The sequence below is a fragment of the Orcinus orca genome, chromosome 2 (genome assembly GCF_937001465.1).
Source record: "Orcinus orca chromosome 2, mOrcOrc1.1, whole genome shotgun sequence".
NCBI lineage: Eukaryota > Metazoa > Chordata > Mammalia > Artiodactyla > Delphinidae > Orcinus > Orcinus orca.
This window is the reverse complement of record NC_064560.1, coordinates 117675366-117697053: the sequence shown is the minus strand read 5'-3', so window position 1 is coordinate 117697053 and position 21688 is coordinate 117675366. Positions and strand designations below refer to the sequence as shown.

General features: G+C 38.3%; 1 protein-coding gene across 3 annotated transcripts in view; it reads left to right on the top strand.

Moving 5' to 3' along the window:
* Positions 1-21688, top strand: part of BUB1B (BUB1 mitotic checkpoint serine/threonine kinase B) — a 57559-nt gene that overhangs the window by 24273 nt on the left and 11598 nt on the right. For all 3 annotated transcript variants that reach the window (XM_049705144.1, XM_004274006.4, XM_049705135.1), the window contains exons 9-15: positions 841-1070; positions 7484-7596; positions 8129-8244; positions 8827-8876; positions 10005-10065; positions 10197-10302; positions 13385-13659. In XM_049705144.1, the coding sequence (XP_049561101.1) occupies positions 841-1070; positions 7484-7596; positions 8129-8244; positions 8827-8876; positions 10005-10065; positions 10197-10302; positions 13385-13659 (951 nt within the window). The remainder of the gene's footprint in view (positions 1-840; positions 1071-7483; positions 7597-8128; positions 8245-8826; positions 8877-10004; positions 10066-10196; positions 10303-13384; positions 13660-21688) is intronic.

Genomic DNA, 21688 nt, shown 5'->3' with positions numbered 1-21688 from the left:
CCAGATTGAGAACATCTGCCCTATCCCGATTGAGGTACTTTATGCTTCATTCTTTTCAAACCGATATTACCACTCTCATTCTTCCCCCTCAGCTGAGAACATTGAATTTCACATCATCAGTTCCCTAAATGCTATATTCCTAACTCTAATTCTTTGGGGTGCTAAACAATGGAAAATGGGCTGTATTGCATAAGTTAACTTCATTTCATACACTGGCTTTGATTTAGATATTTCCACAGACATAGAAAATAAACTTATGGTTACCAAAGGGGAAAGATGAGGGGAGAGATAAGTTAGGAGGTTGGGATTAACATATACACACTACTATATGTAGAATAGATAACCAACAAGGACCTACTGTATAGCACAGGGAACTATACTCAATATTTTGTAATAACTTATAAGGGAAAAGAATCTGAAAAAGAATATATCTATAAGTATATATATATATATATGTATAAGTGAATCACTTTGCTGTACATCTGAAACTAACACAAATCAACTATACTTCAATAAAAACAATTTTTTTAATAAAAATATTACCTCCTTTAAAAAAAAGATATGGTATTCAGATTTATTTTTACCTGTAAGTAATAAAAGCTATATGATGACCCTAACTTACACCTAATTTCCTTCTTCATCATAGTAGTACTCAGAACATAATTGTTGATGGACCATGTAAATTATTTTTAGCCTGTTTTCTCAGTCTTTTTTGTTTTTGTTTTTTTGGAATCGCTCACATGTAGCCTCACTACTGACATTGTCCCTGTGTTCTGTCAAAACGTAAGAAATAACTCATTTGATCTGTATGGTGAATAATAGTTATCTTGCTTCTTTTAGGACACCATGTAAAATTGAACCCAGTATAAACCACATTCTAAGCACAAGAAAGCCTGGAAAGGAAGAAGGAGATCTCCTGCAAAGAGTTCAGAGCCTTCAGCAAGAGTCTGAGGAGAAGAAAGAGAAAATGATGTATTGTAAGGAGAAGATTTATGCAGGAGTTGGGGAGTTCTCCTTTGAGGAGATCCGGGCTGAGGTTTTCCGGAAGAAATTAAAAGAGCAAAGAGAAGGTATGTGTATTGATCTAGTTCAAGTTTGTAAAAATAACTTAGTTGTAGGAAGATTGAGTTGATATGTTAAGTCTGAGGAAAATTACCCCATTGTGTGTACCTTTATGTGATGCTTCTGTGGTTTCTGTGTTTCTCCATTTAGGCTGAATTTCCATTGTTGCTTTCCATGAAACCCCTGAGGAAAAATATTAAGCAACTAAGTTTGTGTTCAAAAGTAAAGGAACTGCATGACCAATTCATAATTTCCCTGCAGTCGGCAGACAGAGTGCTTTTCCTAACATTTCCTAAATATTTCACTTTACTTTTGATACTTCAGCCGAAATTTCTCCCAGGGCTTATTTAGGTTAACATACTCACTCATTTAGATGATAGTGATGTGTACTGTTTAGTAAAGACATTATGTTCTTTCTAAGTTAAGGGAAGCTTCGCTATAAATTGAAAAACTGGGAATTTGGGGGAAGTGGGAAGTGGTTCTGATTCTGAAGCCTAGAAGTACTTGGGGGCAAGAGGTGTGCAGAATAGGCTGAAAGTAGGGAAGTATAGCATTTGGAGCTTAAGGCATTAGAAGATGCGCGGGAGTACAGAAAGGGAGGTAGGGGAGAGTCCAGAAATAAATTTCATTCATTTAGACATTTTGACTAGGATCTATACCAAGAAAGAAGAAATTTTTTTTGTTTTTAAACACAGGCATCCAGAGTAACCTACTATTGCAGCTCAGCTCACTTAAGGAGACGTGGCATTCATAAGGCTAGCTGGGAAACTTAGCCATCACTTGTAATTTGTTTGGGAAAAAAATATTTCAGAGTTCCAGGTGATAAGTTAGAAGCAAACGTCTGTAAAGCAGACTGTACGTTTGGAATTGCCCTATTTGTTACATCAACTGGTGCCTTCCAAGGTTGACAGAAGTGCTCTGGGCTCAAATAATACATTGAAAAATGGAATCTACTTGTCTAGGTAGGAGACAGGGAATGGTTAAAAAGCAAGGAGCTGGTTGTGTAAAGCTTTTCAAAGTGGGAACCACCACAACAAAGAAGTAGGCTAGCAGAGTAGCCAAATATGAGCTGGGAAAGGAACTAGGTACTTAGATTAAAACTACTGCTTCCTAAAGGGAAGGCTCTAGCTATGCCAAGTATATACAGGTAAAATAGTACATTTAATTCTCAACTAGCCAAAGAAGGACCTGAGCTAGGGTTAGTTGGGATTTGAGTAGTTAAAAAAAGTATTGACCTTTGAGGATATTTTAATACTCATTTCCTAAACTTGTCTCTTAATCTAGTTTGTACTCTTATAAATCCTTATGCCTATAAGAAAGAGGTTTCTTCTTATACTGAAAATTAGCTTCAAAGATTGTTGCAGACTTTCACTCTCAGGTAGGGATATGAGAAATGAGGAAGCCACAGGTTGGGCCTAAAGACAAGGCTGTTATCCTTTCTTACCATTGCTACTTCCAAACCATATTCCCCCTCCTCCTTCAAAAAGCTTCTTTCGGATTCATGTCTTCCAATTCTTTTTCTTCTGCCTCTTCAACCTCCTTAGTGTTCTCACCTCAGACTTTTTAGTCACTCCCTGTCACTCATTAACTGACTAAGCACCTGGCTCATATCTTACTTTCTACTCCCTACATCATCCACTATACTGTATTCACCTGGCAGAACCTCAACCCTGCTTAAATCCAGCTCTCTGCTCACACTCTGTACCTGCATCCAAGTATTGATAGTTTAAATGTAGCTGGAGAAAAATGCAACTGTGTGCATCGGTCTCATTTCAAATTCTTTTTTTTGTGGGGGGGTATAGTTGTTTTACAGTGTTGTACTGGTTTCTACTGTACAGTGAAGTGGAGTTCCCTGTGCTATACAGCAGGTTCTCATTAGTTATCTATTTTATACATATTAGTGTATATATGTCAATCCCAATCTCCCAGTTCATACCACCCCACACTTTCCACCCTTGGTAGCCATACATTTGTTCTCTGCATCTGTGTCTCTATTTCTGCCTTGCAAACCAGTTCATCCGTACCATTTTCCCAGATTCCACATATATGTGGAAATATATGCACATATATTCCACATATATGCAAATATATACCATATTTGTTTTCCTCTTTCTGACTTACTTCACTCTGTATGACAGTCTCTAGTTCCATCCATATCTCTACAAATGACCCAATTTCATTCCTTTTTATGGCTGAGTAATATTCCATTGTATATATATACCACATCTTTTTTTTTAATATATAAATTTATTTACTTTTGGCTGCATTAGGTCTTCGTTGCTGTGCGCGGGCTTTCTCTAGTTGCAGCGAGCAGGGGCTACTCTTTGTTGTGGTGCCCGGGCTTCTCGTGGTGCGCGGGCTTCTCTTGTTGCGGAGCACAGGCTCTAGGCACACGGGCTTCAATAGTTGTGACATGCAGGCTGAGTAGTTGTGGCTCACTGGCTCTAGAGCACAGGCTCAGTAGCTGTGGCACATGGGCTTAGCTGCTCCGCGGCATGTGCGATCTTCCTGGACCAGGACTTGAACCTGTGTCCCCTGCATTGGCAGGTGGATTCTTAACCACTATGCCACCAGGGAAGCCTGTACCACATCTTCTTTATCCATTCATCTGTTGATGGACATTTAGGTTGCTTCCATCACCTGACTATTGTAAATAGTGCTGCAATGAACATTGGGGTGCATGTGTCTTTTTGAATTATGGTTTTCTCTGGGTATATGCCCAGTAGTGGGATTGCTGGGTCATATGGTAATTCTATTTTTAGTTTTTTAAGGAACCTCCGTACTGTTCTCCGTAGCAGCTCTATCAATTTACATTCCCACCAACAGTGCAAGAGTGTTCCCTTTTCTCCACACCCTCTCCAGCATTTATTGTTTGTAGATTTTCTGATGATGCCCATTCTAACCGGTGTGAAGTGATACTTCATTGTAGTTTTGATCTGCATTTCTCTAATAATTAATGATGTTGAGCATCTTTTCATGTGCCTCTTGGCCATCTGTATGTCTTCTTTGGAGAAATGTCTATGTAGGTCTTCCACCCATTTTTTGATTGGGTTGTTTGTTTTTTTGATATTGAGCTGCATGAGCTGTTTATATATTTTGGAGATTAATCCTTTATCAATTGCTTCGTTTGCAAATATTTTTTCCCATTCTGAGGGTTGTCTTTTCATCTTGCTTATGATTTCTTTTGCTGTGCAAAAGCTTTTAAGTTTCCTTAGGTCCCATTTGTTTATTTTTGTTTTTATTTCCATTTCTCTAGGAAGTGGGTCAAAAAGGATCTTGCTGTGATTTATGTCAAAGAGTGTTCTTCCTATGTTTTCCTCTAAGAGTTTTATACGGTCCAGTCTTACATTTAGGTCTTTAATCCATTTTGAGTTTATTTTTGTGTATAGTGTTAGAGAGTGTTCTAATTTCATTCTTTTACATGTAGCTGTCTAGTCATTTTAAATTCTTGACCACAAATCTCAAATGAGCATTTACCAGTGCCTAACAATCATTCTAGTTTCCTGGTAGGTGAATTTCTTCTTTCTGCTAAACAACTAATTTAATTTTCTTTCATATTTTCAAATCTGCATCCCTGTCCCTCCTCACCTATAATCTCGTTTCTAATTTCATTGAGAAAATAGAAGGAATGTAATGGTAACTCCATTTTCTTCCACCAAATCTACCATATCTGCAGTCTGTACCTATACACTCATTCTTTCTGTTAAAATTAACGTTTCCCTGGGGCTTCCCTGGTGGTGCAGTGGTTAAGAATCTGCCTGCCAATGCAGGGGACACAGGTTCGAGCCGCGGTCTGGGAAGATCCCACGTGCCATGGAGCAGCTGAGCCCGTGTGCCACAACTACTGAGTCTGCGCCCCTAGAGCCCATGCTTCGCAACAAGAGAAGCCACCGCAATGAGAAGTCTGTGCACCCCAACGAAGAGTAGCCCCACTCACAACTAGAGAAAGCCCGTGGGCAGCAATGAAGACCCAACATGGCCAGTAAATAAATAAATAAACAAATTTTTTAAAAAAATTAATGTTTCTATGTTCTTATCAAAGGAGTGGCCCTTTTTTCTTCCCCTTCCAGTATTTTCCCTTTTTACTAAACCATTCTCACTAATTTATACATATATACTCTAATGTCCCCATTCTTTAAAAAAAAAGAAAAAGAAAAAATCTCCATTATCCTCAGTTCTTCTCTAGCTACTACCCTGTTTTTATACTCTCTTTCACAGCAAAATTTGGGGGGAATTGTAATCATCTTTTGCTGCCTATTATTTCCTCAAGCATCCCTTCTATTCCAGTGATCACGGTGACCAGAAACCTCCTTTTTGCCAAATCTTATGGCTCTTTCTCAGTCCTGATCTTTATTGACCTCTTGGCTTCATTTGGCACAGTTGATGAAATACTACTTTATGAAATGCTTCTCTTGGCTTCTTCCTTGATGTGTATTCCCATTCAGTTTCCTTTACTCCTGTTCTTCTCATTCAGGACCTCTTCCTGAGGCCCAGGGGAGAGTTCTGAAGTATCCCAATTATCTTTTCTTTCAACAGCTATCTTTAGGTAATAGATTAAATACTGTTTTCAAGCCATGGACTCTCAAATTCATATCCCCATCCCTGACATTTCACCTGAACCGCAGACTCACATTTAGTTGCCTGCATCTATTGGCTATCCTAATAGACATTTTAAACTCAACCTAACCAAAAATAGTTACTGGGACTTCCCTGGTGGTCCAGTGACTGACACTCTGCACTCCCAATGCAGCGGGCCCTGGTCCGATCTCTGGTCAGGGAACTAGATCCCACGTGCTGCAACTAAGAGTTTGCATGCCGCAACTAAATATCCTACATGCCTCAACTAAAAGATCCCGCATGCCGCAAGGAAGATCCTGCATGCTGCAACTAAGACCTGGTGCAGCCAAATAAATAAAGAAAAACAAAGTTAGTGATTTCTGTCACAAACCACACCCCAATATGCAAATGTACCACAGGATTCCCTATCTCAGTAAAAGGCATACCCATGCACACAGTTGGTTCAAGCCAAAAAAAGTCCAGAAGTCATCTCTGATCCCTCTTTCTTTACCATTCCCCCACATCTAATGAATAAGCCTATCAACTTTACCACCAAGAAATTTCATAAATCTTTTATTTATCACCATTCCCATTATTACCTCTATCGAAACCACAGTCTTTTAGCTGGACTACTGCGATTAGACTTTCTGCCCTCATTCTGGCCTTAACACAGTCCATTTTATTCACAGCAAATTATCTTTTTTAAAAAGTCAGATCATGGGCTTCCCTGGTGGCACAGTGGTTGAGAGTCCGCCTGCCGATGCAGGGGACACGGGTTCGTGCCCCGGTCCAGGAAGATCCCACATGCCGCGGAGCGGCTGGGCCTGTGAGCCATGGCCGTTGAGCCTGCACGTCCGGAGCCTGTGCTCCGCAACGGGAGAGGCCACAACAGTGAGAGGCCCGCGTACCGCAAAAAAAAAAAAAGAAGTCAGATCATGTCACTCCTTTATTTAAAATTCTCCAGTGTTTTTTCATTGTCTTAGAATGCAGTACAGTGTCTTTACCCCTACGTGATTTGGCCGTTGCCTACCTCTCCAACCTCATCTTTTACTTTGTTCCCTCTATCTGTGCTACAATCATGTTGGCCTTCTTTTGGATCCTTGAACACAATAATCTTGTTCCTGCATTAGGGCCTTTGTGCCAGCTAGTCCTTTGGCCTAAAATCTTTCCCCAGATCTTTATATGACTGGCCCCTTTTCATCCAGGTTACAGCTTTCTAATGTAACTTTCTTAGACGATCTTCCCTGATCTCTGGTCTTAAGTAGCCCCTGACCTCCATCCCCTTACCCAGTGACACATTCTCACATCACCTATTTAGTTTTATTTTTAAAACTGATTTTTCTTGTTAATTTCTGTGTTTGTCCCAAATTGAACGTTAGCATCACATGACCAAGGACTTTGTATTATGTACCACTAAAACCTAAATTCTTAAAGTTGTGCTTGGCACATAATAGATATTCTATTTTTTATTGACTGAATAAATAATAGAGACCTTGGGGCTTCCCTGGTGGCTCAGTGGTTGAGAGTCCGCCTGCCGATGCAGGGGACACGGGTTCGTGCCCTGGTCCGGGAAGATCCCACATGCCGCGGAGTGGCTGGGCCCGTGAGCCATGGCCGCTGAGCCTGCATGTCCAGAGCCTGTGCTCCGCAACGGGAGAGGCCACAACAGTGAGAGGCCTGTGTACCGCAAAAAAAAAAAAATAATAATAATAGAGACCTAGACCTCAAGTTGAGGGCTTTGCTCCATTTGTATCATTCTCATCTGTAATATTAACATACGTTGAGGACATGAGCCCCAAAGACAGTTTTTGACAGGATAAATTGCTCTGAGGAGTAATGCCTCAGCCAACTTCACTGTTTCTAGCTGAGCTACTGACCAGTGCAGAGAAGAGAGCAGAAATGCAGAAGCAGATTGAAGAGATGGAGAAGAAGCTAAAAGAAATCCAAACTACTCAGCAAGAAAGAGCAAGTGATCAGGTCATTCTCTTTTTCAATACGTACAACTAATGCTTATTGAAACAAATTTAAACAATATAAAAATATAGAAAGTAAAAAGTCCTGTCAGACCCACTCAGTTTCTGATAGTTTCTTTGCTATTAGTATCAGTAAAGTTGAGCAGGAAAGTAATTTTAACAGGTGACTTCAAATGGAATTTGTGGCATATAAGTGATGCAATTTATTGACTATTGACTTCTTAGTTATACTCTAAATCACTATTCTGTTACGTCTTACTTTAGATTTTTATTCTGGTTATGTTCCATTAAAATGAGATTAGCTAAAGAAATTTAGTGTGTATTTCCGTGCCACTACTCAGTTGAGTACAACAGTACCAGTTTATACTGGGAACATAAATTATTGGGAAGAACTTTTGTGGTACAGACATTTTATGTGGTTAATATATGTCTAGGGGAAGAGTATAGTAAAGTTAATTTTGGCACTAAAACTTGAGAATAGGTAGCATTTTCTATATAGGAGGGACACATTGATTTTGTTTATTTAATGCAAATAGCAAGAAGAGAAGATGTCTACAAAGGAGACAGCTGAACTGCGAATTGTTTCAGAGTCTCAGGAAATACCAGGAATGGCTCTATGCAATTCTGTTTGCCCAGTAAACTCTTGTGCCAGGTAGGACCGCATTGGTGGGAGGGATGGTGCTTATAGGAGGGCATCTAGAACTGACCTTTGACTCTCTAGTGACTTGAAGTCTCCTTAACTTTTATAGTATTGAGACATGATTTTTCCAAGTCTTTGTCACAACATAAGCTTTGATGCTGATGAGGGAGGTCTGGGTGCTGGCTTTTTTCCATTAAAAAAAATACATGTTTCTTATAAAAACAACCAAACAATTTTTTAAATGATAATACCACCCATTTCTACTACCAAGAGATGACTAGTATTAACATTGGTATATTCTTATTTGTTGTTTTGGTTTTGTTTTATAAAAATGAAAGCTTACCATTTTGTAATCTGCTTATACTGTTAATGTAACTTAATATAACTTAACATCTGTTATCAAATATAATTCTATGACAATTTTAATGACTGAAGGTTCTATCTTAAAGAATTTGGTTTAATGGTACTAGAATATTTTCTTTATCTTAGAGTGAAGAAGATTATATTTAATAAAAAGACCTCTTGGACTTTTAAGAATTAAATAATTCTTTCTGTGGGTACTAAGCACATGTTTTAAAACAAATTTCTTCACAGGGAAACTTCACTTGCAGAAAACATTTGGCAAGAACAGCCTCATTCTAAAAGTGAGTTTTATTTGACAATCTCATGAAGAACTTACTGATACAAAGGCATTATGTAATAAGTGTAAATACTTTTCTTGGTTGTGGTAAAAGGATTTGAAAGAAAGCAGAGAGAGGGACTAAGGTACTGTTATATTTGAATCATGGAATTCAGTTATAAGCATATGATTCAAGATATGTTAGACATTTGAAAGAATATTTTTATAAAATAACTCATTGCTTTAAAATATTTGGTTTAAATGTAATTTAAATTTATACTAACTGCAAAATAATCTTCCGCTTTAGTTAGTGTACTCTAGCTAAGCATATCAGTAGTACCCAGCAGCCAAGAGTGGAAAGTGGTTTTTTGGAAGAATGAGGGGGGAAAGCTTAAAACTAAAGCTATTTTATATTCAAATTTGTTGTCTTTTCAGAAACATTTTAAAAGTGGTAGAAACATGAATATCCATCTATAAGTAGTTAAAAAAATTCAGTAGAATCTGATTAAACCTCTAATTCTAACCATTAATTTATAGGAAATGCAAAGCATAGAAGAACATGTGAAACAATATAATTGGCAAAAAATCCAGCATTATGGGGCAAACAACCCAGTTTCTAAAATAAAAAATTAATAGCAAAAACAAAAACCCTATAAAATAAAAGCAATTTAAGAGGCATTTCAACTAGTCACAGTGTATGAATCTACTTTGCATTCCTAATTCAAACTTTCTAGAAAGTTTTGGTAAAATGTGAAACCTCTGACTGGATATTTGAATACAGAAATTGTTAATTCTATAGGTATGATCATGTTTTGAGATTATGCTTTTTAAAAAGAGGCTATCTCTTTAAGAAATATGTACTAAAATATTTATATATGCAATGATACGGTGTTTTGTATTTGCTTCAAAATAATCCAGAATTGGGTTAGGTTTGGGGGAGTAGTAGTGGGAAATAAAGATGACACAAGATCATCCATATTTAGGTAATTGTTATTAAATGATGTCTACTTTTATATATTTGAAATTATTTATTATAAAAGATAAACAAAATTGTCTTTATGCTTTCAAACAGCAAAAATGTTAATTGACCTAGTTGTCTTGAAAAGTAGGGCATTTACTCTTAAGAGTGTAAATTTAGTCTCTCTTTCTATAGGTTCCAGTGTACCTTTCTCCGTTTTTGATGAATTTCTTCTTTCAGAAAAAAAGACTATCAGGTTTGAGGGGTTTTTTGGTTTTGTTTTGTTTTGACAATTAAAAGTTTTCTATTATAAATGAGGATGAAACAGGGGGTTACTGTTATCTATGTTAAGAGAAAAATTGCTAAATGAAATATGTCTTTTTCCAGTCCCTCTGCAGATCCCCCACGGGTTTTAGCCCAACGAAGACCCCTTGCAGTTCTCAAAACTTCAGAAAGCATCACCTCAAATGAGGATGTATCTCCAGATGTTTGTGTAAGGAGCAATATCCCTAAGTTTATATAAATGGACTAGTGGATAGTTTCATTCAATTCTCACAAAAGTTTAGGGTTAAAATGAAAATTATTGGCTTGAAATAAGCACATGAAAAGACGCTCAAAACCATCTGTTATCAGAGAATGAAAATCAAAACCACAGTGAACTGTTGCACACATGCTCTAGGATGGCTATAATCAAAAAGACAAAATAACAAGTGTTGGTGAGGATGGGAAGTAACTAGAACCCTCATACTTTGCTGGTGAGAATGTGAAATGATGCATCCTCTTTGGAAAACAGTTTGGCAGTTCTTCAAAATGTTGAACATAGAGTTACCATATGATCCAGCAATTCCCTCCTAGGTATATATCCAAAAGAATTTAAAACATATCTTCACACAAAAAGCTTTACATGAATGTTCATAGCAGCATTTTTCATAATAGCCAAAAACTGGAAACAGCCCAGTGTTCGTCAACTGATGCATGGATAAACAAAACGTTGTGTATCCATACAATGGAATATTATTCAGCCATAAGAAGGAATGAAGTACTGATATATCTTACAACATGAATGAACCTTGAAAACACTGCTAAAATGAAGCCACACACAAAAGAACACATATTGTATGATTCCATTTATGTGAAATGTCCAGAATAGGCAAATCCATAAAGACAGAAAGTAGATTAGGGATTTCCAGGGGATTAGGGAGAGAGTGGGTTGGAAAGTGACTACAAATGGATATGGTGTTTCTTTTTGAGGTGATGAAGATGTTCTGGAGTTAGATGGTGATGGTTGCAAAGCCCTATGAATATACTAAAAACCACTGAAATGCACACTTTTAAAGGGTGAAGTTTTTGGTATGTTAATTATATCTCAGTTTTTTAAAGTGGGGGAAAAATCACTGCCTTGAAAGCCAAGGATCTTATAAAATGTTTATGAAACATTGGCAATGAAAGAGTTATGTGAACCAACCTTTTTTTTTTGTAGTAATGTTTTATTTTAATCACTGTGGACTAGTGACATGATAATACTTAGGATAAAAAAAGACCCTGTGTAGATATTCAAGACAAAGTAAATAAACTTTATCAGTGACATTTCATTGAAGTCTTAAACCAGCATCTGGAAACTTGTCTTGAGATTGAAGGGAACTGAGTATGTTTAATCTGAAGACTTTTAAGGGGAGACATGATCAGTAGCTACAGTGATTTAAAACACTGATTTAAAACAGTATATTCTCCACATCCTAGGGAATGACTCAAACATGTTTTTGTTTACTTATTTATTGAGGTATATTTTATATTCATAAACTGCACAAATATTAATTTTTATATATGTGAATATCTGTGCGGTCTTCACCCATGTCAAGATACAGAAAATTTCCAGCAACCCAGAGGAACCTCGGGAGCCATTTATGACTAAAGGTGCTCAGGCCCCATTCCAACTATACTGAATTGGAATTTCCAGGGATAAAACCCAAGCATGTATTTTTATTTGTTTTAAATAGTTTCCCAGGTAATTCTAATATAGGTAGTCCACTGACTGCTATGAAAAGATAATGATGTAGAAGAGTAAGTTTTACATACTGTGTTCTGGAGAATACCACCAGAGAATAGATGGATAGGCTAGATTTGGAGGTAGTGGTTCTAGGTACAGCTGTTCAAGGATGGACTAAATTATTAAAGGGGTAAGTCTCAATCTAGTTTTTTTGTCTTAAACCTCTTACTTGAATTTTGTTAATAGGTACCTACCAGGATTCTTTCCCCTACCAAAAAAAAAAATTTAAAGTGTCTAAACTAATAGGGCCATAAGTAGAATTTGCATAAAATGTATTCTTAGACTGCAGACATCTATTTTACTCTAATCTTACAATTTTTTAGTTTCACTTATTGTTTCTTCTAGATGTGTCTCACCTCTACTAAATAATGTTGAGTCAGAAATTCAGAGTATATATCATATTGGTAATGATTTAGAAAATTAATATCTAGTATCTATAAGGGTTAAATGAAATAGGCACTTTTGTGTACTTCAGGTAAATGTATAAAATGGTACAATCCCTCTGAGGGCGGTATGTATAAAGACACTTAGTGTTCAATTACCCTTTTGACCTGATAGTTCTACTTTTATGAATTATTCCTAAGAAAGTTAACATATTCTTAAAGATTTAAATCTACAAGAATATTTAAAATAGTTTTATGACAGTGAAAAACAGGGGATAACCTAAAACATTAGGTCAACTTCTGATAAACCCACAATGTTACCATCATGTTTCTAAAGAATTTTTAATAGCACAGAAAATATACTAAAAAATATAATGAGAAGGAATAATATAGACTAGCATAGATGCTATAATTTCACTTGTTTTAAAACCTCTTTTTTAAATGCATAGAATATGCTTGTGCATGTATCCTACCAGATGTATATGGTCATAGCAGTTGCCTCTGGGGAGTAGTAACTGGAGTGGAGACGTCAGGGGGAATCAAGTGTGGAAAGGAGACTTTTTCACTATATATCCTTTTAAACTAGTTGACTTTTTAAAACTATATACCTGTATTACTTTTAAAGACAAAGGTGTATTTTTTTTATGGCGACAAAGGCGTATTTTAAATGTTTTCCATTATTTTATACTTTTTTTCCCATATTTTCTACCATGATCATGAATTACCTTTAAGAAATAAAATAGAAATTAAACATTTGTCAAAGAAAAAGACTTAAAAGCTAGGAGGATAGCAGATTATTGGAACATATTCTAGGCCAAAGCCAGAAGAAAAATAGCATTAGTCCTCTAGTTCCTAGGTGAAATTGGTTGGGAAAAAAACATTGTCCAGTATTTTTCCTTTGTATGGAGAATCCTCACAGTGTATTTTTTGATGAAATATAATTTGCTGTTTTCATAATACAAAACCTTTTTCCTCAAATGTAATGATGTGCTTTTTAAATTTGTCTTTCTCTAGAGATTCTGATATGATGCTTTTGCACCCTGTGTTAAAAATCACTTATCTAATATGTATCTCTTTCACTAAAAAAGATAGGCCATTCATATGCTCACTGAAATGTTTGAGCTAAGTTTTTTGTGGTTTTTCAGGATGAATTTACAGGAATTGAGCCCTTGAGTGAGGATGCTATTATCACAGGTTTCAGGAATGTAACTATTTGTCCTAACCCAGAAGACACTTGTGACTTCGCTAGAGCAGCTCGTTTTGCATCCACTCCTTTTCATGAGATAATATCCTTGAAGGATCTCCCTTCTGATCCTGAGAGACTGTTGCAGGAAGAGGACCTAGATGTGAAGACTTCTGAGGACCAGCAAACTGCTTGTGGCACTATCTACAATCCAACTCTCAGCATCAAGAAGCTGAGGTGACTAGTGATTATAGGTTGTACAAATCAGGTTGTTTGAGGGCTTTCTTATTCTGTGTGTGCTTGTCAGTTATAGCAATCAATTATGAAGCTTTTACTACCTGCTGGGTACTGTGCTAAGTGCTTTACCTGACAGCTGGGCTCCTCCAGATAAAGTGTTAATGGGATTTAGTATCTGATTTGATTCTAAGGGTTAAAAGTAAATTTTGCCGGATATGGTATCTTTGAGAAAACTCAGCAAAGTGTACCTGATTGGTAGAGACGAGGCATTTATTTTTCCTTTAATATTGAGGTTAAAATAATGGTAGAGTAGGTTGATGCTAATTTCAAATAGGCAATTAGAGACATGTTTTTGGTTTTCTTTAACATCTTTATTGGAGTATAATTGCTTTACAGTGTTGTGTTAGTTTCTGCTGTACAACAAAGTGACTCAGCTACATGCACACGTATATCCCCATATCCCCTCCCTCCTGCGTCTCCCTCCCACCCTCCCCATCCCACCGCTCCAGGTGGTCGCAAAGCACTGAGCTGATCTCCCTGTGCCATGAAGCTTCTTCCCACTAGCTATCTATTTTACATTTGGTAGTGTATTCGTGTAAGTGCTACTCTCCCACCTCGTCCCAGCCCACCCTTCCCCCTCTCCATGTCCCCAAGTCCACTCTCCACATCTGTGACTTTGTTCGTGTCCTGCCCCTAGGTTCATCAGAACCTTTTTTTTTTTTTTAGATTCCATATATATATGTTAGCGTACAGTATCTATTTTTCTCTTTCTGACTTGTATCACTTTGTATGACAGACTCTAGGTCCATCCACCTCACTACAAATAACTCAGTTTCATTTCTTTTTATGGCTGAGTAATATTCCATTGTATATATGTGCCACATCTTCTTTATCCATTCATCTGTCAGTGGACACTTAGGTTGCTTCCATGTCCTGGCTATTGTAAATAGTGCTTCATTGAACATTGTGGTACATGACTCTTTTTGAATTACGGTTTTCTCAGGGTATATGCCCTGTAGTGGGATTGCTGGGTCATATAGGAATTCTAGTTTTAGCTTTAGCTTTTAAAGGAAGCTCCATACTGTTCTCCATAGTGGCTGGATCAATTTACATTGACACCAACAGTGCAAGAGGGTTCCCTTTTCTCCACACCCTCTCCAGCATTTATTGTTTGTAGGTATTTTGATGATAGCCATTCTGACTGGTGTGAGGTGATACCTCACTGTAGTTTTGATTTGCATTTCTCTAATGGTTAGTGATGTTGCGCATTCTTTCATGTGTTTTTTGGCAATCTGTATATCTTCTTTGGAGAAATGTCTGTTTAGGTCTTCTGCCCATCTTTGGATTGGGTTGTTTGTGTTTTTGATATTGAGCTACATGAGCTGCTCGTATATTTTGGAGATTAATCTTTTGTCAGGTGTTTCATTTACAATTATTTTCTCCCATTCTGAGGGTTGTCTTTTCATCTTGTTTATGGTTTCCTTTGCTGTACAAAAGCTTTTAAGTTTCATTAGGTCTCATTTGTTTATTTTTGTGTTTATTTCCATTTCTCTAGGAGGTGGGTCAAAAAGGATCTTGCTGTGATTTATGTCATAGAGTGTTCTGCCTATGTTTTCCTCTGTGAATTTTATAGTATCTGGCCTTACATTTAGGTCTTTAATCCATTTTGAGTTTATTTTTCTGTATGGTGTTAGGGAGTGTTCTAATTTCATTCTTTTACATGTAGCTGTCCAGTTTTCCCAGCACCACTTATTAAAGAGGCTGTCTTTTCCCCTTTCTACATTCCTGCCTCCTATGTTCTTGGATTGGAAGAATCAACTTTGTGAAAATGACTATACTACCCAAAGCAAAGATAAGGTGACCATGTGTGCATGGGTTTATCTCTGGGCTTTCTGTCCTGTTCCATTGATCTATATTTCTGTTTTTGTGCCAGTACCATACTGTCTTGATTACTGTAGCTTTGTAGTATAGTCTGAAGTCAGGGAGCCTGATTCCTCCAGCTCTGTTTTTCTTTTGCAAGATTGTTTTGGCTATTTGGGGTCTTTTGTGTTTCTGAACAAATTGTGAAATTTTTTGTTCTAGTTCTGTGAAAAATGCCATTGGTAGTTTGATAGGGATTACATTGAATCTGTAGATTGCTTTGGGTAGTATAGTCATTTTCACAAAGTTGATTCTTCCAATCCAAGAACATAGTGTATCTCTCCATCTGTTTGTATCATCTTTAATTTCTTTCATCAGTGTCTTATAGTTTTCTGCATACAGGTCTTTGTCTCCTTAGGTAGGTTTATTCCTAGGTATTTTATTCTTTTTGTTGCAGTAGTAAATAGGAGTGTTTCCTTAATTTCTCTTTCAGATTTTTCATCATTAGTGTATAGGAATGCAAGAGATTTCAGTGCATTAATTTTGTATCATGCTACTCCACCAAATTCATTGATTAGCTCTAGTCGTTTTCTGGTAGCATCTTTAGGATTCTCTATGTATAGTATCATGTCATCTGCAAACAGTTGACAGTTTTACTTCTTCTTTTCCCATTTGGATTCCTGTTATTTCTTGGTCTTCTCTGATTGCTGTGGCTAAAACTTCCAAAACTATGTTGAATAATAGTGGTGAGAGTGGGCAGCCTTGTCTTGTTCCTGATCTTAGTGGAAATGGTTTCAGTTTTTCACCATTGAGGACGATGTTGGCTGTGGGTTTGTCATATATGGCCTTTTGTGTAGAGGTAGGTTCCCTCTGTGCCTACTTTCTGGAGAGTTTTTATCATAAGTGGGTGTTGAATTTTGTCAAAAGCTTTTTCTGCATCTGTTGAGATGATCATATGGTTTTTCTCCTTCAGTTTGTTAATATGGTGTATCACATTGATTGATTTGCGTGTATTGAAGAATCCTTGCGTTCCTGGGATAAACCCCACTTGATCATGGTGTATGATCTTTCTAATGTGCTGTTGGATTCTGTTTGCTAGTATTTTGTTGAGGATGTTGCATCTATGTTCATCAGTGATATTGTTCTGTAGTTTTCATTTTTTGTGACATCTTTGTCCGATTTTGGTATCAGGGTGCTGGTGGCCTCATAGAATGAGTTTGGGAGTGTTCCTCCCTCTGCTATATTTTGGAAGAGTTTGAGAAGGATAGGTGTTAGCTCTTCTCTAAATGTTTGATAGAATTCGCCTGTGAAGCCATCTGGTCCTGGGCTTTTGTTTGTTGGAAGATTTTAAATCACAGTTTCAATTTCAGTGCTTGTGATTGGTCTGTTTATATTTCCTATTTCTTCCTGGTTCAGTCTCAGGAGGTTGTGCTTTTCTAAGAATTTGTCCATTTCTTCCAGGTTGTCCATTTTATTGGCATATAGTTGCTTGTAGTAATCTCTCATGATCCTTTGTATTTCTGCAGTGTCAGTTGTTACTTCTTTTTCATTTTTAATTCTATTGATTTGAGTCTTCTCCCTTTTTATCTTGATGAGTCTGGCTAATGGTTTATCGATTTTGTTTATCTTCTCAAAGAACCAGCTTTTAGTTTTATTAATCTTTCCTATTGTTTCTTTCATTTCTTTTTCATTTATTTCTGATCTGGTCTTTAAGATTTCTTTCCTTCTGCTAACTTTGTGGTTTTTTGGCTCTTCTTTCTCTAATTGCTTTAGGTGTAAGGTTAGGTTGTTTATTTGAGATTTTTCTTGTTTCTTGAGGTAGGATTGTATTGCTTTAAATTTCCCTCTTAGAACTGCTTTTGTTGCATCCCATAGGTTTTGGGTCATCTTCTTTTCATTGTCTTGTGTTTCTAGGTATTTTTTGATTTCCTCTTTGATTTCTTCAGTGATCTCTTGGTTATTTAGTAGCATATTGTTTAGCCTCCATGTGTTTGTATTTTTTACAGTTTTTTTCCTGTAATTGATATCTAGTCTCATAGCGTTGTGGTCGGAAAAGATACTTGATAATGATTTCAGTTTTCTTAAATTTACCAAGGCTTGATTTGTGACCCAGGATATAGTCTATCCTGGAGAATGTTCCATGAGCACTTGAGAAGAAAGTGTATTCTGTTGTTTTTGGATGACATGTCCTATAAATATCAATTAAGTCCATCTTGTTTAATGTGTCATTTAAAGCTTGTGTTTCCTTATTTATTTTCATTTTGGATGATCTGTCCATGGGTGAAAGTGGGGTGTTAATGTCCCCTACTATTGTGTTACTGTCGATTTCCCCTTTTATGGCTGTTAGCATTTGCCTTCTGTATTGAGGTGCTCCTATGTTGGGTGCATAAATATTTACAATTGTTATAGTTTCTTAGATTGATCCCTTGATCATTATGTAGTGTCCTTCTTTGTCTCTTGTAATAGTCTTTATTTTAAAGTCTATTTTGTCTGATATGGAAATTGCTACTCCAGCTTTCTTTAGATTTCCATTTGCATGGAATATCTTTTTCCATCCCCTCACTTTCAGTCTATATGAGTCCCTAAGTCTGAAGTGGGTCTCTTGTAGGCAGCATATGTACGGGTCTTGTTTTTGTATCCATTCAGCCAGTCTGTGTCTTTTGGTTGGAGCATTTAACCCATTTACATTTAAGGTAATTATCGATATGTATCTTCCTATTACCATTTTCTTAATTGTTGGGTTTGTTATTGTAGGTCTTTTCCTTCTCTTGCGTTTCCTGCCTAGAGAAGTTCCTTTAGCATTTGTTGTAAAGCTGGTTTGGTGGTGCTGAATTCTCTTAACTTTTGCTTGTTTGCAAATGTTTTAACTTCTCTGTCAAATCTGAATGAGGTCCTTGCTGGGTAGAGTAACCTTGGCTGTAGGTTTTTCCCTTTCATCACTTTCAATATGTCCTGCCACTCGCTTCTGGCTTGCAGAGTTTCTGCTGAAAAATCAGCTGTTAACCTATGGGGATTCCTTTATATGTTATTTGTTGCTTTTCCCTTGCTGCTTTCAGTATTTTTTCTTTTTATTTAATTTTTGATAGTTTGATTAATATATGTCTCGGCGTGTTTCTCTGGGTTTATCCTGTATGGTACTCTCTGTGCTTCCTGGACTTGATTGACTATTTCCTTTCCCATGATAGGGAAGTTTTCAACTATAATCTCTTCAAATATTTTCTCAGACCCTATCTTTTCCTCTTCTTTTTCTGGGACCCCTATAATTCGAATGTTGGTGTGTTTAATGTTGTCCCAGAGTCTCTGAGAGTGTCCTCAATTCTTTCATTCTTTTTTCTTTTTTTTTTTTTTTTTTGGTACGAGGGCCTCTCACTGTTGTGGCCTCTCCCGTTGTGGAGCACAGGCTCCAGACACGCAGGCTCAGCGGCCATGGCTCACGGACCCAGCTGCTCCGCGGCATGTGGGATCTTCCCAGACTGGGGCATGAACCCACATCCCCTGCATCGGCAGGCGGACTCTCAACCACTGCGCCACCAGGGAAGCCCCATTCTTTTTTCTTTATTCTGCTCCCTGGCAGTTATTTCCACCATTTTATCTTCCAGCTCACTTGTCCATTCTTCTGTCTCAGTTATTCTGTTATTGATTCCTTCTAGAGTATTTTTAATTTCAGTAATTGTGTTGTTCATCACTGTTTGCTCTTTAGTTCTTCTAGATCCTTGTTAAATGTTTCTTGTATTTTCTCCATGCTGTTGCCGAGGTTTTGGATCATCTTTACTATCATTATTCTGAATTCGTTTTCCGGTAGGTTGCCTATTTCGTCTTCATTAATTTGATCTTGTAGGTTTTTACCTTGCTCCTTCGTCTGTAACAAGTTTTTTTGTCCTTTTTCTTTTTCTTTTTCTTTTTTTTTTTTTGATGGGTGGTGTTGTATTCCTGTCTTACTGGTCGTTTGGCCTGAGGCGTCCAGCACTGGAGTTTGCAGGCAGTTGGATATATCCAGGTGTTGGTGCTGAGATGAGGACCTCCAGGAGGCCTCACTCCGATTGATATTCCCTGGGGTCTGAGGTTCTCTGTTAGTCCAGTGGTTTGGACTCGGAGCTCCCATCACAGGAGCTCAGGCCCGACCTCCAGCCTGGGAACCAAGATCCCACAAGCTTTGTGGCAGGATAAAAAAAAAAAGGAAGAAAGAAAGAAAAAAAGGAGCAGTACAATATCAAAGAATAAAAAACAAAATAAAATTAGAAAGATATAAAATATATTAGGAAAAATAAACTAATTGAAGCAACTGCAACAAGGCAAAATAAAACCACAGCAGAAAAAAAAGGAAAAAAAGGGGGGTGGGGTGGGAAAGAAGCCAAAAGGAGAGATCACTAATAAAGTGTAAAAAATAAAATAAAATTAGAATAATAAAAGGTTTATTAAGAAAAATAAAAATACAAAAGAATCAACAGCAGTGAATCAACAAGGTAAAACAGAACCCAATCTAAAAGAGAAGAAAAGAAAAGAAAAAAAGCCTTGACTCTGGGGGAGGAGTTTAGGCGGGGGTGGGGTTTAGGGTGGGGCGGGACCTAGGGCATGGGGGTGACGTTTGAGCATGGGGTGGGGCCAAGGCGGGACAACGTTCAAGCATGGGGCGGGGCCTCTGCTTAGGACCTGCACTGAAGGGGGTAGGCAGCACGTGGAAAGAAGGACCTCTAGAGTGTGGCATTCGGGAGTTTGGAGGTAGAGCCCTGAGTGAGGGTGTAGGGGCAGGGCTTGGGCTCTCGGGGGCAGGAGGGAGGCTCTGAGGGCAGAGGATTAGGCCCTGGACCCCAACAGGCTTCCCAGTGCCTAAGTGGACAGGGAAGGCACTGGCCGTGTTACCTTCCGTTTCTTCATGCCCCTCCCCCATGGTCTCTGCCAGGGTCTCCCGCACCCGCCCCCCACTGGGCCACTGGACCCCTAACCATGGGTGGGTCCTGCTGGGTGTAGGAACTCCTCCTCCCCCAGACACCCCTCAGGGGTGTTGGTCCCTGAAGTCCAACCTTTACTTTTGCTCCCCCTTCCCTGCCTCCCACTCCCTCAGGACCCGTGCGTCTGGAGAGGGCCTCAGTGGGGAGAGGATCAGGCCCAGGGTCTCAGCAGGTTCCTGGGGGTCCAAGTGGGCAGTGGAAACATGGCCATGCTCCCTTTTGATCCTCTGCCCTCCTAATGGTTCCCCAGTTTCCCCCTTTTGGGGTGGGATCCCTTACCCTCCCCCAGCTGCCCCTCAGGGGTGCCAGTCTGGTCCCCCTCCACTTCTCTTCCTCCTTCACTCCCCCCACACCTCACATCCTACCCGGTGGCTGGGGGTTCCTCCCGTCCCCTGAGATGTCTGTGGTCCCCCACCAGTGCCTGGTAGGTGCCCTAGTTTTGAGGAGACACGAATTTCTCGTCCTCCTGGTAGCCATGTTGGCTCCACTGGAGACATGTTTTTTAAAATATCTTTTGATAGAGAGGTAGAAATGAATAAAGAAGAGGGGGGGAATGGCATAGAGAGCCAGGGACTAAGCCTTGTGATCTCTCTATATTTAAAAGCCACCTGATTTAAACAAACTTATTCCAGTTTTAGGAATAGTTTTTTGTTTTTTTTTTAAGGAGCAAGCTGCTTTTTTATAAATTTTATTTTATTTATTTATTTTTGGCTGCCTTGGGTCTTCATTGCTGTGTGCGGGCTTTCTCTAGTTGTGGCGAGTGGGGGTACTCTTCATTGTGGTGCGTGGCTTCTTATTGCAGTGGCTTCTCTTGTGGAGCATGGGCTCCAGGACGGGCTTAAGTAGTTGTGGCATGTGGGCTCAGTAGTTGTGGCTTGCAGGCTCAGTAGTTGTGGCGCACGGACTTAGTTGCTCCGCGGCATGTGGGATCTTCCCGGACCAGGGTTCAAACCCGTGTCCCCTGCATTGGCAGGTGGATTCTTAACCACTGCGCCACCAGGGAACCCCAGGAATATTCTTTAATTTGCCATTTTGTACTTTTAAAACTGTATTTTCAAACTTTTTTCACATTTTCTAGCATGTATTCACCTTGAATAATTTCGCTTTTTCTTTCTTGACCTTTGCTTATTGAAGAGTTAAAAAGTCCAAAGAAAGGATAAAGAGGAAGGAAGTTAGTGTCTTAGTTTTTCTCAGTCAGTTTAGAATAGACGTAGAAGAAG